Source organism: Lacerta agilis, chromosome 3, assembly GCF_009819535.1.
Source record: "Lacerta agilis isolate rLacAgi1 chromosome 3, rLacAgi1.pri, whole genome shotgun sequence".
NCBI lineage: Eukaryota > Metazoa > Chordata > Lepidosauria > Squamata > Lacertidae > Lacerta > Lacerta agilis.
In genome coordinates this window covers 17,494,879-17,511,835 of record NC_046314.1, presented here as the reverse complement: position 1 = coordinate 17,511,835, position 16,957 = coordinate 17,494,879, and the positions used below count along the sequence as shown (strand labels likewise).

The 16,957-nt window shown below is 43.4% G+C and overlaps 2 protein-coding genes across 2 annotated transcripts in view; both read left to right on the top strand.

Annotated features, from left to right (window-relative positions):
* HS1BP3 (HCLS1 binding protein 3) overlaps nt 1–15,493 on the top strand; it is a 31,020-nt gene extending 15,527 nt beyond the window's left edge. Inside the window, exons 5-7 of the mRNA XM_033142952.1 lie at nt 10,599–10,756; nt 11,556–11,691; nt 14,879–15,493. Coding sequence (XP_032998843.1) covers nt 10,599–10,756; nt 11,556–11,691; nt 14,879–15,107 — 523 coding nt within the window. The 3' untranslated portion in view covers nt 15,108–15,493. The remainder of the gene's footprint in view (nt 1–10,598; nt 10,757–11,555; nt 11,692–14,878) is intronic.
* Nucleotides 9,259–9,607, top strand: LOC117043363 (histone H4-like). The gene has a single exon (XM_033142953.1). It carries the CDS (start codon nt 9,271–9,273, stop codon nt 9,580–9,582), a length of 312 nt encoding a protein of 103 aa, XP_032998844.1. The 5' UTR covers nt 9,259–9,270; the 3' UTR covers nt 9,583–9,607.
* Nucleotides 15,494–16,957: the final 1,464 nt, after the last annotated feature.

Below are 16,957 nucleotides of genomic sequence, written 5' to 3'. Positions count from 1 at the left end.
GAAAAAAAACATCTACTTCTGCTTCATTGACTACGCAAAAGCATTTGACTGTGTCAACCACAGCAAATTATGGCAAGTTCTTAAAGAGATGGGAGTGCCTGATCACCTCATCTGTCTCTTGAGAAATCTCTATGTGGGACAAGAAGCTACAGTTAGAACCGGTTATGGAACAACTGATTGGTTAAAAACTGGGAAAGGAGTATGACAAGGCTCCCTGTTTATTTAACTTATATGCAGAATTCATCATGCAAAAGGCTGGACTGGATGAATCCCAAACCGGAATTAAGATTGCCGGAAGAAATATCAACAACCTCAGATATGCTGATGACACAACCTTGATGGCAGAAAGTGAGGAGGAATTAAAGAACCTTTTAATGAGGGTGAAAGAGGAGAGCACAAAATATGGTCTGAAGCTCAACATAAAAAAAAACTAAGATCATGGCCACACCTGGCAAATCACCTCCTGGCAAATAGAAGGGGAAGAAATGGAGGCAGTGAGAGATTTCACTTTCTTGGGTTCCATGATCACTGCAGATGGTGACAGCAGTCACGAAATTAAAAGACGCCTGCTTCTTGGGAGGAAAGCAATGACAAACCTAGACAGCATCTTAAAAAGCAGAGACACCACCTTGTCGACAAAGGTCCGTATAGTTAGAGCTATGGTTTTCCCAGTAGTGATGTATGGAAGTGAGAGCTGGACCATAAAGAGGGCACAAGGAGAAGGGGACGACAGAGGATGAGATGGTTGGACAGTGTTCTCGAAGCTACCAACATGAGTTTGACCAAACTGCGGGAGGCAGTGGAAGACAGGAGTGCCTGGCGTGCTCTGGTCCATGGGGTCACAAAGAGTTGGACACGACTGAACGACTAAACAACAGCAACATATTGCTCAAAACTGAAACTGTTCCTCTGGATATCTTAAATTCCAGAATGCCTGGATTTAAAACACACACACACACACACACACACACACACACGCCACAAGCTGGATTGCTATTTATGCTGAGAACCTGGATAAAGCATTGTTTTTTCCGTGAAATGTTCATTGGCTGCAGGCATATACAAAAGAGAGTGTCCTTATTTGGATAGGAAAAAGGTCTTTCTGAACTGGGCATGATGTTTTCCTGGATATTCTACTGAAACGAAAGATATGTAGTTAAAATATAATAATATCCCAATGTCCAAAGAAACAGAAAACTTGCTTCTTGTGCTTTGGCCGACCTGTTTTCTTAAAAGCCTTTTGTTCAGGGTTCAGAGGACCATAGAAAAGCTTCTGACCCCGAGAGGGAGGCCTTCTTCCAGGTGCAGCCTCTGCTACCTTTCATCACTCAAAAGGCCACTCCTGAAACCTGGGCAAACTTTTGTAAACAGCAATGTAGCAAGGAGCTGTGGCTTGAAAAAACAAAACAAAACATTGAACCCAGGCACTGGTGAAGGGTCTGCACAGCCTCTCCCAGTTCAGTTTTTATGGAGTGATAGAGCAGAGTGTCATCAGAATTGTGATGGCATCTTGCCTCATATCTTCTAGAGACCTCTCCCAACTGCTCCATGTAGATGTTAAACAGCATTGGGAGTATAATCATAGCGATGCCCTATAGCAGTACCCCACAGACAGGGGTCCAAAGAGCACTCTTCCAACACTGTTCTCTGCATGCAACCCCATATGTGAGAACAGAACTGCTATGCACCTGATACCCAACTCAAAGAGCCTGTCCAGGAAGATAAGAGTGGTCAGTGGTATAAAGATCTGCAGAGAGATCAAGGAGGAACTGAAATCACCTTCTGCTTGTCCTCTTCTTAGTCATCCATCAGGGTGACCAAGGCTGATTCACTCCCATCACCAGGCCCAAACTCAGATTTAATTTGGACTAGATGATTCATATCATCCAATAATATGTATAGCTGGCCTGCCATGACCATTTTCGCTGCCTTCCCTGAAAAGCAGATATTTGTGACTGTTCGGTAGATAGTCTAAGCCAATGAATCATGGAATTGTAGAGTTGGAAAGGGACCCCAAGGGTCATCTAGTCCAACTCCCTGCAATACAGGAATCTCAGCTAAAGCATCCATGGCAGATGGCCATCCAACCTCTGCTTGAAAACTTGGAATGAAGTAGAGTCCACAACCTCCTGTTCCACTGTCAAACAGCTCTGTCAGAAAATTATTCCTGATGTTTAGTCGGCATCTCCTTTCTTGTAACTTGAAGCCATTGGTTTGAGTCTTACCCTCCGGAGAGGAGAAAACAAGCTTGCTCCATCTTCCATGTGACAGTCCTTGAGATATTTGAAGCTGGCTCTCATATCTCCTCTCGGTCTCCTCTCTTCCGGGCAAAACATACCCCTCACATCCAAAGCAATGTGCCTCAAAACAGGAGAGGGGGCAGGGCCTGTAAATAAAGGAGCTAACTTAGCCTGGATTGCACCCTCAATAACGACAAGGAAACTTATATCCGTCCTGAGGCACAATGCGAAGCATGCAACTTACACGGCCACCTGTTTAGAAGGGTTCCACATCTTCAAGCACACACAGCTGCAAAGCCTCTGGTTTTTTTTTCCGCTTTTGACAATCGCCGGCTTACAGGCCGAAGCCTTCAAGCGTGCTCGGCCATTGAGTGAGTGCCAAGTGACGCAAGTGTTTGCAAGTGCTTTGAAACCCAGCTGCTTGTCAGATTTTTAGACAACTTTTGTCAACCCTGTGACACACCCTTTTGTGCCAGAGCCGCTTCCTGACTTCCTTGCTCCCCTCTAAACACGTTGGCACAGCAATGTACTTTGATCTGGCAACCGTTGAACTAAGTACTTTGTTTTATATTGTGCAAATCCCCTTAGTTTAATACAAAAGAGATATGAGTGGGGGATCCTTCTCCAGTATAATTTAAATGAGCGGTTTAAGACTTTTCTCAGATGTGAGGTAAGGTTGTTGTTAAATAGTTGTACAAAGTCCTCCCCAGTTAATGAGTGTGGTTCTGTTTTCGTAGACGGCTGAACAGCCAGTCCAGTCCTTACCCATGCTGAAGGCTATATCTACCTTGCCTCTGCTGCAATGGCATCATCCTGGCACTCAGCCACATTAGTCAAAAAACAACATTTTGAATACGTTATAAGCCTGCAACACCAGATAGCGCCAGAGAGCGAAAAAATTCTATGTGATTTTTTTCATAGTGGTTTTTTTTGTTATAACGATTTAATTTCTGACTTATTTATAGTGTTTTTTCTTCCTGTGCGTAGATCCACCCCAGGACTGCCACACCATCTGCTTATGTAGAGTAGGGGAGCAGTAATGCTTGCTGGTCGCTTCAGGTTCACAGCTGTCTTTGTATCCCCTGTGCCTCCCCTTCTCTTCATAGTATATTTAGTAACAATCACACATTTTGTAGCTTTGCAGCTGTGGGAAACCAGATGAGATGATGGCTAGATAAAGCCTGAGCTAATGTCCTTGCAAGCAGCTTGAGAAGGTTTTGAACTGAGTGGGGGAAAAACAGGATAGCCAAGGCCTGTGCTGTTGTTGTGAAAATACACAGAATCCCTGTAAAGCCTGTTTTCCACAAACAGCTGCTAAAGTGGTAAAGCTGTACCACAGAACTGAACTGAATTGTAGAGTTGGAAGGGAACACTCTGCAGTGCAGGAATCCTGCCCACAGCTGTGTGAGAATGTTAAGGATAGTAGGAGAGGATATATTGATGAAATATCATCCTTCCTTCACTCACGCTAGTGAGTCATGTAACAGGAAGCTCGTTTGCAGATTTGTTTGAATCTCTGTAGTTAAGCAATCCACTCTGGCTTGCCCAGATTGGATTATTCCTGTTAAGTCCCCTTTGATCTCTTTTAAAAGCATGAAGACACAAGAGTCTTTCCTTCTTAAAAGTAACAAGTTTACTCATATTCAGTGCACAGTATGATCCCTGAAGGCAGGCTTTAGCTAGTAGTTACAGAACAAAGTGTGAATTCATCCCATATAGGGACTGAGCCCATGTGCTGCTGGCTGAGAGCCAGCAGACAGCAAAATACATTAAGAGAACAGCATCAAGAGAAGAAAATGGCATTAATAATAATAATATAATAAATTTTTATTTATACCCTGCCCTTCCCCGCCAAACCGGGCTCAGGGCGGCTAACACCAATAAAATCACAACAAAAACATAAAACAGCTCATTAAAATACAGATTAAAATACAATTTAAAATTAAATCTAAACTGCAGCCTCATTTTTAAGTAGCCCACCAATCACACCAGAAGAACGAAACATCAGGGTTAAACTGAAACCAACCCAAAGGCTAGGTGGAACAGCTTCGTCTTGCAGGCCCTGCGGAAAGATGCCAAATCCCTGGTCTCTTGTGCCAGACTGTTCCACCAAGTCGGGGCCAGTACTGAGAAGGCCCTGGCCCTAGTTGAAGCCAACCTAGCATCCTTGTGGCTCGGGACCTCCAACAAATTATTATTTGAGGACCTTAAGGTCCTACCCGGGACATACCAGGAGAGGCGGTCCCTTAGGTATTAAGAAAAAGATGGCAGCATGGCTCAGCTATTTTACGGAGTCAGCCAGGGTCACGCCCATCTGCTTGCTCACATGCAGGGGGAGGATGCTCCAGAGCAGTGAAAGAGGAAGTTATATTGGCTGGAGTAACATCCCCCTGCCTGTGTCCACTCTAGGGAAACAAGGGATGTTGTACTTGACTGCTCCAATGGATTACATCCGACAAGGTGTCCCTAGGTGAGCTTGGACCATCAACCTTATGGTTAACAGCCAGACACACTTACCTGTGTGGACATTTGAGGCTGCAAGGTGAGCAGCAGGTCTCACAATGTGAAATACTCCCCTTACGTAAAATCGGTTCCTACATGTGAAATACTAGTCTTGTAAGGGAAAAGGTGAGGCTTTAATCCTACAGAAAATGTAGGGTTTTCTTTAACGCAGAGTTATTATGTTTAAATGGGAGAGAGTCCCATGCAAAAGAATGGAAAGATCAGTGCAAATTGAGCAAAAGAGAACTGGTTTGACATTTGTGGGAGCTGATGGCAATGGTCATATTAACAATAACTCTAAAGAAAAATGGAAATGGCAAATAAAGACTGGGTGAAGGGTTGCCTGTTGCACTATTTGAAAAAAAAGAGAGAGAACTTAAGTTTTATTATAAGCAAAGATAACAAAATATATTCTGTGTGTTCTTATGTATGTTCATTATATCCTATTTATTGCACATCACACAAGTAGTATGTAGTTTCGCTTTTGTATGACATTAGATATTTAGAAGAATGAACAAATGGAAAATAGGGATATATTTGAAATTCATTATTTTATTTTTAAAAAACCATAACCATGGAGATGAAATGGGGAAGTGTTGACAGTCGGAAACTGAAGAGCCCAGATACAGGTTTGGTAGCTAATCTGTAGTTTATGTGGAATGGGATAAAGGTAAAGGGACCCCTGACCATTAGGTCCACTTGTGTGCCCAACTCTGGGGTTGCGGCACTCATCTCGCGTTACTGGCTGAGGGAGCCGGCGTACAGCTTCTGAGTCATGTGGCCAGCATGACTAAGCGGCTTCTGGCGAACCAGAGCAGCTCACGGAAACGGCGTTTACCTTCCCGCCGGAGCGGTACCTATTTATCTACTTGCACTTTGACATGCTTTCGAACTGCAGTGGGCAGGAGCTGGGACCGAGCAACGGGAGCTCACCCCATCGTGGGGATTCGAACTGCAGACCTTCTGATCAGCAAGCCCTAGGCTCTGTGGTTTAACCCACAGCGCCACCCGCGTCCCTGTGGAATGGGATAGCAGTCTTTTAAAAAAAGCTAAGAGGGCTTAGTGCTACAGCTAAGTACCATTCAAGGCTGCTTCTTTCTGCAGCTTTGGAATTGAGCAAACAGGGCAGATTGAAGCACCTTTTATCTTAGGGGCTTTGCAATAATAGGATGACTCAACTCTCAAAATAGAATTTGGAATGGGCATTACCTCATCCATCAGCTTCCCAAGCCTCTGCCCAAGGAACAGGAAATGTTGAATCACTCGATTCACAGAGTGGGTTCTGTTGACAATGGTAAACCTTAATGGGGGGGTGGATTTGAGTGGCCTGTTTTGCTGAGCCTTTAATGAATAACTGGCTTGGCTTTTGAAAAGGCTTATTCATAGCAGCGAAAGTGTATGTAGGTTAGCAGAAGTCTGGTCTTGACTGTTTGCGATGGGCATTTCCTCATGCTTCTCAGTGTTTTGCAAATGCTCCTGCAAATAAGCCCACAGAGGCCATTAGTCTACATTAGTCATCTGTATTGGTGTCCTGAAGAGTCACCACTGGTTACCAGGCAAGTGGCTATTTGCAAGGGTATCCTTTGTCATGTTTATGATCCCGAGAAGGGTTGATATACATAGAATCATTGAGCTGGAAAGGACTTCAAGGGTCATCTAGTTCAACCAGCTGATGCTACAGGCTAGATGTGAGACACAGGACTTCTATGTTTCAACACTATAAGTCATCTTTTCCCAGTCTGGTGCCCTTCAGGTACAACATGCGAAAGGCACTAGCTTAGGGAAGGCTGGAACCCGAAACCTCTCCCCCTCCCAAACAGTTTCTTGTGAACAGTTGTTTAGTTGTGAACACATTCAAACAATTTTAGGGGAATGCTTGAAATCATCGTAGAATTTCCAGCTAGCAAGGTTGGCCTGTCATGTTCCATAAAGCATCTTGCAGATGACAAATGTTTGGAGGAGAGTAGGGGATGGGCAAGAAACATTTAGTGCTAAAAATTTAGTGCTAGAGTTTTGTGTGACGTTTTTGTCTCTCTCCCCCCCCCCCCAATGAATGGGGCATGTTCTTATCGTATTGTTTTATACTATTTGGAGGTCCCATGATCATATTATAAAGTAGTTGTGTTCTATACTTTTAAATCATTCACTGCTGAAAACTTTATTCGCATAGCCAGCAGCCATTGCAACAAAAGATAGACAATGTACAATTAAAAACAATAGTAGGTAAAAAGATCGATCAAATGGTTATGATTGTCGTTCAAATAGTGGCCCTTAATCTCATTGCGTCCTCAATAAATCTAGCAACGTTTAACGCATCATTCACTGCTAAGAATTGTTCCTTTTCGCTTTCCAAGGTGTTTCTTATCAATTAAAAAAAAATCTGTGTGGTGTGAGCAAATTTTTATTCTGAAAGTGTGGACCCAGAGAAAAAGAAGTTTGAGAATTGCTGCATTAGACCTTGAATGGGTTCTGTGAAACCAGCGCTATTTTGCTTCCGGAAAATAGCATCATGGAGCCAATAATGGTAAAAAACGACATTGGGATGTTGGCAGATCCCACTTTCTGCCTCTCCACCAGCAACAAGCCTCTTGAAGTTAGCTTGACAAAGACCCAGTTTTGTGAAAAGCAAGAGCTACTTCAGGGAAGTTGCAAATGGTGCTATTAATAAACCAGTGCCAGGGCAAATTGCGAGGGCTTCTGTCTGTTCCCACGGAACATTGTGCTCTCCTGGCTCTTTGTGGTGACGTCATGCTGGGCATTTGGTGGCACTTCTGATCAATTTCACTTCCTCAGCTTAATCCCTCTTACTGGATTTTGACTCAGCAGTCACCCTTATTTGGAGCAGGACACACACACCCCAGCCCTTTGGCTGCTGCTGGCTTCACCGTTCAACTCTCCCACAAATCCATATAATTTTTGCATTTGTACATTTTGCACTGCTGACGGGTACTCTCTTTTTTCGCAATGGGTTGGGAGAGAAGGCACTTACTTGCTCGATGCAAATTCGTGGGAACGGTGTCTCCTTGTTTAGAAGTGACCTCAGGAAAACTCTGTCACTGGTAAAATGTTAGTCACCAAGCAGTTCATGAGAGGTTCCCTTCCGTAGAAGGGAATTGGCAGTATGAAACATGGTTGGAAACAGGGTGGATTTGATTTAAATCAAACTGATTTAAATCACGATTTAAATCACTAGTCAGCAAGGCTTGATTTAAATCACTGTTTTCTACATAAAGACTAATTCTTGCTGGTAGAACTTTAATATGCAAGTAGATGAAGATTTTTAGAATAACAACTTTTCATATTAGTTTTTTTAATCCCCAGTTTAATAAGTTAATCATTCATATTTGGACAACTTTTCTGTTGTACTTAGGAAGGAGAAAAAAATCATTACCTTAATAATAACAATTTAAATTGATTTATTAGATCCATTCCACTCCAATCAGAAAAATATTGTTTCTATTCTATTCACTGAACTTCTTGAAACTTAACACTGAAGGGGTTGATTTTGTATTCATAGGTTTGTAGAACAATAGGATTAAGGTCTTTTTCTCAACTCTGTTCATGTTATAACATTTTTGCTGTGAAGAAGAGGCATGTGATCTCTGCTGAGTCAAATTCAGTTTTGAGAACTGCAAAAGTAAACCAAGCATCTGTGATAATATCTTGTAGGCAGAGAAACTGCCCAATAATGTTACAAAAACCTCTGGAAGAGCATTAATGACATTGTGAATGGATTAATGGAATTTATTTACCAAAAAATTTAAACATATACAGCCTTATTCTACATAATTAAAAAACTAATCTTTATTTCATGACTGAATAACCTTTGGATGGTAATATATTTTCCCCAAAAAGCATTTTATTTTTAAAAATCCGATTTAAATTTTTTAAAAAATCCATTTTTAAAAAAAAATCATTTATTTTTATCCACCCTGGTTGGAAATACTGCCAACACCAACACACACACCTTTTCTTTTCTTTTTTTACACACACAGAAATGTATAAAATGTATTAATTGGGGTATGAGTGTCTTTATTATTTCAGCGTATCTAAAAATAGATGTGTCACTAAACCAGCAAATTATTCGACTTTGCAGATGGAATATTGGTTGGTTGGTTGTTGTTTTTTTAAAAAAAACAACTTCAATTATCCTTAAGTGTCTGTGACCGCCTTATTATTTATTTATTTATTTATATCCCATCCTCCATCATAAGATCTCAGGGCAGTTCCCAGAACAAAATATAGGATAAAGAAAAGTAAATAAGTAGAACAAAACAGCAAAACAACAACGTCCTCCTTCCCACAGACATGTTTTAAAGGCTGTAGAATATTAATCTGCCATTTCTTCTGCACTTGAAACCTCCAGTAGCATCAGATTTGGGAAGTGGAAGTGGCAACGGTAACATTTACAAAGAATCGGAAAGATGTGCCATCTCTGTGAATAAGGAGAGCATAGTGTGATCATTGCAACATTTCAAGAAGTTCTATGGTCATTCATTGTCTGCGTTGGAAGCAGTTCGCTAGGAAGATGTCAGGACGTGGGAAGGGCGGCAAGGGGTTGGGGAAAGGAGGCGCCAAGAGGCACCGCAAAGTGCTCCGCGACAACATCCAGGGCATCACCAAGCCCGCCATCCGCCGCCTCGCTCGCCGCAGAGGAGTCAAGTGCATCTCCGGGCTCATTTACGAGGAGACCCGCGGCGTTCTCAAGGTCTTCCTCAAGAACGTCATCCGCGACGCCGTCACCTACACCGAGCACGCCAAGAGGAAGACTGTCACCGCCACGGACGTGGTGTACGCTCTCAAGCGCCAGGGCCGCACTCTGTACGGCTTCGGCGGCTAACGGGGCCTCCGCTTCCACAGCCAAAAACAACAACAAATGGTCGTTTTCAGGGCCAGGAAAAAAAAGTTCTATGGCAGTTGTGTCCAAGGGTAGGGTGGATCGCTATCGAAGCCTAGTACGACGTTGATTGGAATGAGCACAAGCTGTGTGGTGTAGTGGTTAAGAGCGGTAGATTCATAATCTGGTGAACCGGGTTCGCGTCTCCGCTCCTCCACATGCAGCTGCTGGGTGACCTTGGGCCAGTCACACTTCTCGGAAGTCTCTCAGCCCCACTCACCTCACAGAGTGTTTGTTGTGGGGGAGGAAGGGAAAGGAGAATGTTAGCCGCTTTGAGACTCCTTCGGGAAGTGATAAAGCGGGATATCAAATCCAAACTCTTCTTTTGGAGAATTTTGTTAAGGCTTGACATTGGATGGCCATTCAGAAAGACCTTGAGGACTTTGTGTTATTTACCTTTGATCCCTTCCGGTTCAAACAGCCTGATGGATCAGTACTATACAAAGCCTACTTTAAGATAGTATCTTGGGGTTGATTGTGCATCCTTTGCAGAATTCACCTGAGCTTTATTCTGTGGCTCCCTCTCCAGAAAGGACGGAGGAGGCTCTCTTTTAGGAATGGTCTTCCATTACAATGTTGGGTGCCAGTTCTTTTCATACCATTTGGAGCAGACCGTGGGTTTCTGCAGTGCTTTCTTCTTATCTTCCAGCACAGTAAGAATTACCACTGTTCTTTCCCCCTCCTCTCTCTCTCTCTCTTAGAAAAGCAGCTGTCGAGTGGAATTGTGCCAGCGTGTTTTCCTCTCTGCAGCTAATGGCTGCTTTTGATTAGAGACATGGGGGAGAATGTTAAACGGCACCTCCTTCAGGCCACAACCCTGATGCAAATCCCCCCAACTCCCCAAAATTCAATTTGTAAGACCACAGGGTGGCTGTTCCTCTGGAAAATGAAAAAAAGGGAAAAAAGGAACACTCTTAACAGTGTCTGCTGGATTTCTCTGCTGTCATTTAAACCTTTAGATCTAAAAAGGCTAAGAAACCCACTCCTCCTCCAGCCAAAGACGGGAAGCCCAAGTTAACGATTTTTGACGAAGAAGCTGTTCCCGATGAAGGACTGTTTGGCTCAGCTAAAGGGTTTCCATTCAGCGACAGCAAGAGGATATTGGCAGCCGAGAAAAGTAAGTGTATTTCTAGTCATCTCCTTGATGTGCGCTCTGAAACTATGTGCCAAAGTTTCGCAAAGCTTTGTTGCAAAACTCCAAATCGTTCTATGCCAGCTTGGGCATGCAGTCATTTATTCCAAGATGGAAAATGCCTTAGTACGTTCATTTAGATATGTGTAATATCTCCAGTGGTTGAGTTGAGTTAAAAGCAAAGACCCCTATCTCTCTCTCTCCCCCCCCCCTATGAGGGCTGCATTCCCTTAGGGATATTCTTCCAGTGGCTACAGACCAGCAGTGGGAAGGGTGCATTCAGAATCAAGCTGAATGAGATCATCAGTGGTGGCTTATGCCCATTGGGTGGAAGACAGGAAGCCAATATTCCATACCCTCCAACATTTCTCTGATTAAAATAGGGGCATCCTATTATTATTATTATTATTAGTAGTAGTAGTAGTATTAATACTCCAACCATCTGACTGGGTTGCCTCAGCCACTCTGGGTGGCTTCCAACATATATAAAAATATCATGAAACACTAAACATTTAAAAACTTCCCTATGCAGGGCTGCCTTCAGATGTCTTCTAAAGGTTGTACAGTTACTTGTGGGTCACCTATCTCCATACACTCCCAACATTTCTCGGATGAAAATAGGGACATCCTAAGGAAAAAATGGGACATTCCAGGATCAAATCAGAAACCGAGATGGCTTCTGTAAATCCGGGACTGGAAAAAAGGGACACTTGGAGGATCCGATATTCAGGCTACTGCTGTGTACAAGTCAAATGTAGCTGTTATCTCTTTGCTCAATTATTAGATCTGAAATTGTTTGAAGATCCAGACCTTGGTGGAGTGGTGACTGTGGGTGACTCGCTGCTGTTGCCAACCGCCTGTGCAAGCACAGAACATGCATTAAGCGGTAGCCTTGAGGAGGACACCGAGGAGCTCTTGAGGTATTAATCTTGGATGCATCTGAAGTTGTAGGGTCTTCAGTGTTCCCTAGCTTTGCAGAGCAACAAACATGCGGCAACTCTTATGCTGGAAGGCTTCGCATTCAGAAATGTCAACAGGCTAAACAATAGCCCGAGACCTTGATTTTCATTATCTGTAAATTGGTATCTGATCTAGCCCTTACTACGAATTTGTATTTTTTAACACATGATGCAATTAAGTTGTATATGAAGCAGAGTGTTGAGGTGTATTCAGTACTACGATGTATCCAACGAAGTTGTCTTTTTGGTGCAAAGACTTTCACTTGTGTAATGGAACATCCCCCCCCCTTGTGCACCCTGTAAAAATCTGCTCTGGAGGGTTGTGGCAACCCCCAATGTATTTGGGGGGCACATGAAGCAAAGGAAGAAGGAGAGGAAGTTCTGTTGTACAAATGGAAGTTGTTGGGTGAGCAGGATAAGTTCACTGGATGCCACCCTTAGGCCTCAGGATTCGTAGTGAATGAGGTAGTATGCAACTTAGTTTTATTCACAGTTAAACCCATTGGAGTTAATGAACACGACTGAGTGAGGTCTATTGATGTTAATGGGCCTACTCTGAGTAACAATACCCATTGTTAATAGTTTTGTCCATTGTGGCACCAACCTTACTCATCATCTATAGCACAGATCCTTATGGTCAGTTTTGGCCTAGCAATTATTTGCAGGTTAGAGGCATATGATAACATGATTTAGAATTTCAGGTGACTAGAATAAATTGCACACTTTATTAGTGATCCGGGAGATTTTACAGACTCACATTTCATTATCTACAGGAATGCACATGCATGCAAAATGTCCAGGCCAAAAGCCATGTTTTGAGTGACTTTCCAAAAGCTTTAATGATTACTTACTAATGTAGGGGGGGGGGGGAATCCACTGTGTGAGGTCCCTTGGAATATGTGATTGCGGGCCTTCCTTTGTTTATACAAAGTGTACTTTTATTAACAAGTCACATCAGCAACACCTACCTTAATCTACTCAGAGGTAAAAAATTAGTTGCACATTGTGTTTTATGCATTGGCAACACATCTGATCTTCTAAGTCACAGCCTGACTTTTACTGGAGTGGAGTATTTGAGAAGGAAGAACACACACAGTCATTAGCTGCCATCTTTTGTTTTTCTTCTATCTCACCCCAGTAATCAAAGATGGACATTTTGTCTGTATGGGCAAAAACACCATCTTATGCAACCTTTGAATTAAACATAAACCACTGCAAACAGCTTCTTCATCTGTCAGATGAATATCCATCACATCATACCAATTCTTCCAGCTTGATAAAGTAAGAAAAAGGCCACTCTGGGCGGCTTCCAAAACATATAGAAACATGTTGTTGCTCAGTCGTTCAGTCGTGTCTGACTCTTTGTGACCCCATGGACCAGAGCACGCCAGGCACGCCTATCCCCCACTGCCTCCCGCAGTTTGGCCAAACTCATGCCAGTCGCTTCGAGAACACTGTCCAACCATGTCATCCTCTGTCGTCCCCTTCTCCTTGGGTGTCCCCCACATCCACCTGTCTCTTGTCTACTAAAAACATTACCGGTACTTCTGTCTTGTCAGGATCAACCTCATCCATCCATTATGCAGAATAGGGAAACTTGTGGTGTAGATTAGAATCACCCTTTCTATTCCTGATCCCTGAGGTGTGACCCTTTGGTATTTTCTTACGACAAATATAATTGTTTCTTGCTCTCTTTTTAAATGGTGGTGGAGATGCTGAATCTTTGGAACTGGCATGGCAACCATTTCTTGTTTCTAGCTTATCTGACCTATTTAGAAAGTGCTGGTATTTTCCATGCAAACCCAGCTGCTATTAAACCATTACAGTATTATGACAAGAAGTTCTAACACATGCTTTCCTTTTTTAAACCAAACTTAACATATTTAAATTTAAAAACAGAATGTGGGTTTCTGTGCTATTTATAAACCTTTAAAATTAAAAATAGACAGCAAACGCCCATGTTTCTTTATAACTCTTATAAACAATGAGATACCCTTTTTGTTTCCATTTCTTAAACTTTTCAGATAGTTGCTTTGCTTCCTGTGTTCCATGGACTGTCCATAGAATATCAGAAAACATTGTTCTCTATTGGCCCGGGTTTGATGTATCTCATTCTTTCATATGAGTCACGAGTTCTATCCAAAGTAGTGCTAAGTGACTTGTTCCATCAGTATAATGGAAAACATCTTCCCCTCATACTCCTCAACCTGTTCTAGGTGTTCTTCCCAACCCTCTGGAGCAGATTTGGGGAAGGTGGGCGGGGGGAGAGGAGAAACAGTGGTGGATCTTGGAGTCTCAAATTTCAGCGGCACCCTGCGCACTGCCAAAATTTGGTGCCTCTCGCTTTCCATTCTACATCATTGTTACAGCCAGGGCCTTTTTTCAGCCGGAGCTCAGAGCTCCGGCACCTCTCAGGTAGGCGCCATTGCCATTCTAAGAGAACAAAGGAGAAGTTCATGGTGAGCCCTGGCACACCTTTTTTTTATAGGAAAATAGTGCTGGTTACACCACAGAGCCTAGGGCTTGCCGATCAGAAGGTCGGCGGTTTGAATCCCTGCAACGGGGTGAGCTCCCGTTGCTCGGTCCCAGCTCCTGCCAACCTAGCAGTTCGAAAGCACGTCAAGTGCAAGTAGATAAATACATACCGCTCTGGCGGGAAGGTAAACGGCGTTTCCGTGCGCTGCTCTGGTTCGCCAGAAGTGGCTTAGTCATGCTGGCCACATGACCCGGAAGCTGTACGCCGGCTCCCTCAGCCAATAAAGCGAGATGAGCGCCACAACCCCAGATTCATCCACGACTGGACCTAATGGCCAGGGATCCCTTTACCTTTACCATGCCCCTGAGGCTCTGCACCCAGTGTGACCAAACCTAAAGCTGCACCTTGGAGAAAGTCCTTTACACAAGCAGGAGTCCTTCTGTGGACAGAATAAGGGTACTGGAAATCATCCAATTTTTTTGGGGGGGGGTTATGTGATAAAGTGAAGCTTGTGTGAAAAGTCTAATGTAGCAGGAGTACTGTTCTGCCTCTACTATGTGTTGGTGAGGTTTTGAAGTAGAAGTTTCACCTTTAACCCAAAAATAAATATTTCCCCCCCAACAATCGGAATAAGATTTGCTTCACGTCTTTGAACTTGTTCTTCCTCCTCAGAGTGGAAGAGGATTTTGAGAAGATGTGGAAACTAAGCTCCAAGCCCAAGCTGCCACCTAAGCCAGCGTTACCAAAGAAGCCAGCAGTAACTGATGCAAAAAAAAACTTATCCTCAGCCCCCAAAACAAAGCCAACCGAAGTAAAGGCACAGACCATGGGTGAAGTTGATATCCTCCAGTACATTCAAGAAAATGAATCTACCAGCAGTGAAGAACCTAGCCTGTTCTGAAACAACACACCGTGCCAGACTTTTCTTTAGGAAGAACTTCCACCAGCCTTCTGCATCTGGTTGGACAGAGCAGGGTTTGGCCCAGCACCCTCGGTTGACAGCTTGCCTGCTGGTTCATTATGGCAAAGAGAGCAGATTTGTGAGCAGCAAATCAATGAATGGCTTGTGTGTGTTCTGACCGCAGAGCAGCTGGGATCTGATCAAAGATGCCTTATGTTTTTTTCAGGGAGTTTCAAGAGCGAGGCTAGAATTTTGTTGAAAGTGGGAATGCTATCTCGTTTTGTTTTGTACTACAGTTGTAGTTCAAACTGTTGAAATATGTTCATTCAACATAATTTGCGGCAAATTGATTATTTGAGAGGTAGAGGGGATAAAGGGAGCGGACTTAGTAAAATAACTTTTTTTTTCTTAATTGGAAATAGTTTTAATTGCTTCTCCTTGTCCCTACAATCAGAGAATTGTAGAGTTGGAAGGTATCCGAAGGGTCATCTAGTCCAACCCCCTGCAATCCAGGAATCTCAGCTAAAGTATCCATGACAGATGGCCATCCAAATTCTGCTAAAAAACCTCCAAGGAAGGAAAGTCCACAACCTCCCAAGGGAGACCGTTTCACTGTCAAGCAGTCTTTCTGTCAGAAGGTTTTTTTTCCTGATGTTTAGTTGGAATCTCCTTTCTTGTAACTTGAAGCTATTGGTTCGAGTCCTGGAGCAGAAGAACACAAGTTTGCTCCATCCTCTATTTGACAGCCATTTAGATATTTGAAGATGGCTCTCATGTCTCCTCCTAGCCTCTTCTTTTCCAGGCTATAAACATACACAGCTCCTTCAACCATTCTTCATATGGCTTGGTTTCCAGACCCCTTGATCATCTTGGTTGAAATATCTCCTTGAAACAACTTTCTAGAAAAATATGCCATAAAATCCCCCCACCCCCCTGAATTGATTGGCTACAGGGCGCATACAGCATTCCCCCCAGACCCATATTGCCCCATATTTATGGTGTTTATATGTGTATGGGGTGTCCAAGTGCTTCTTCATGAGAAGCACTAGGTTTTCTATTCTGACCATAGTTTGTTGTGGTGTATTGCAGACTATGCTCAGTAGCCCCCAGAGTTTCAGGCGCAGCTTGTTATTTAGCAGGAAAAGGAAGGGGGAATGTGGGAGTTTTGACCATGGCATCTGGTTTTTGTCTCTTCAGCTCCATTCCTGGGGCTAAGGTGCAGGCTTCTTTTTTTACAAGCTGAAATTTTCACATTTCTTGCTATCACTTTGGGTGAGGAGAGATTAAGTTGTATATGGAACAGTGTATGCTAAAAGCCCCGTAAATCCATCTCTGCCAACCTTCATGAACAAATTGTGAGTTTATTTAAAAGCTGCAGCTTTATAGGTGTCAAGCCCTTGATATGGATGCTTATGCCATTTGTAAGAGGGTTAGGAACAGAAATATGACCTGTACCAATGGGTTCAAATTGCAAAAGTAGGGTTATTTTTGGACTAAACATTAAGATGAACATAATTCTAGGATTTTAAGCAGACGCCACAACTCGGGGTTAGTGGTGGATTTCTTGCAAGAGATTCAGCTAGATCAGGCATGGAGAATGCTTGGACCTTCCAGGTGTTCCCATCAGTCCCAGCAAGCATGGTCAGTAGCCAGGAATGATGGAAGTTGTAACTGAACAAGGACCGCCTCTCCCCATATGAACCGACCTCAACCCTGCAATCCTCATCTGAGGGCCTTCTTCATGTGGCTCCACTGTCAGAGGTCTGGAGGGCAGCAACACAAGAAGAGGCCTTTTCTGTGGTGGCTCCCCGCTTGTGGAATGCTCTCCCCAGGGAGGCTTGCCTGAGGCC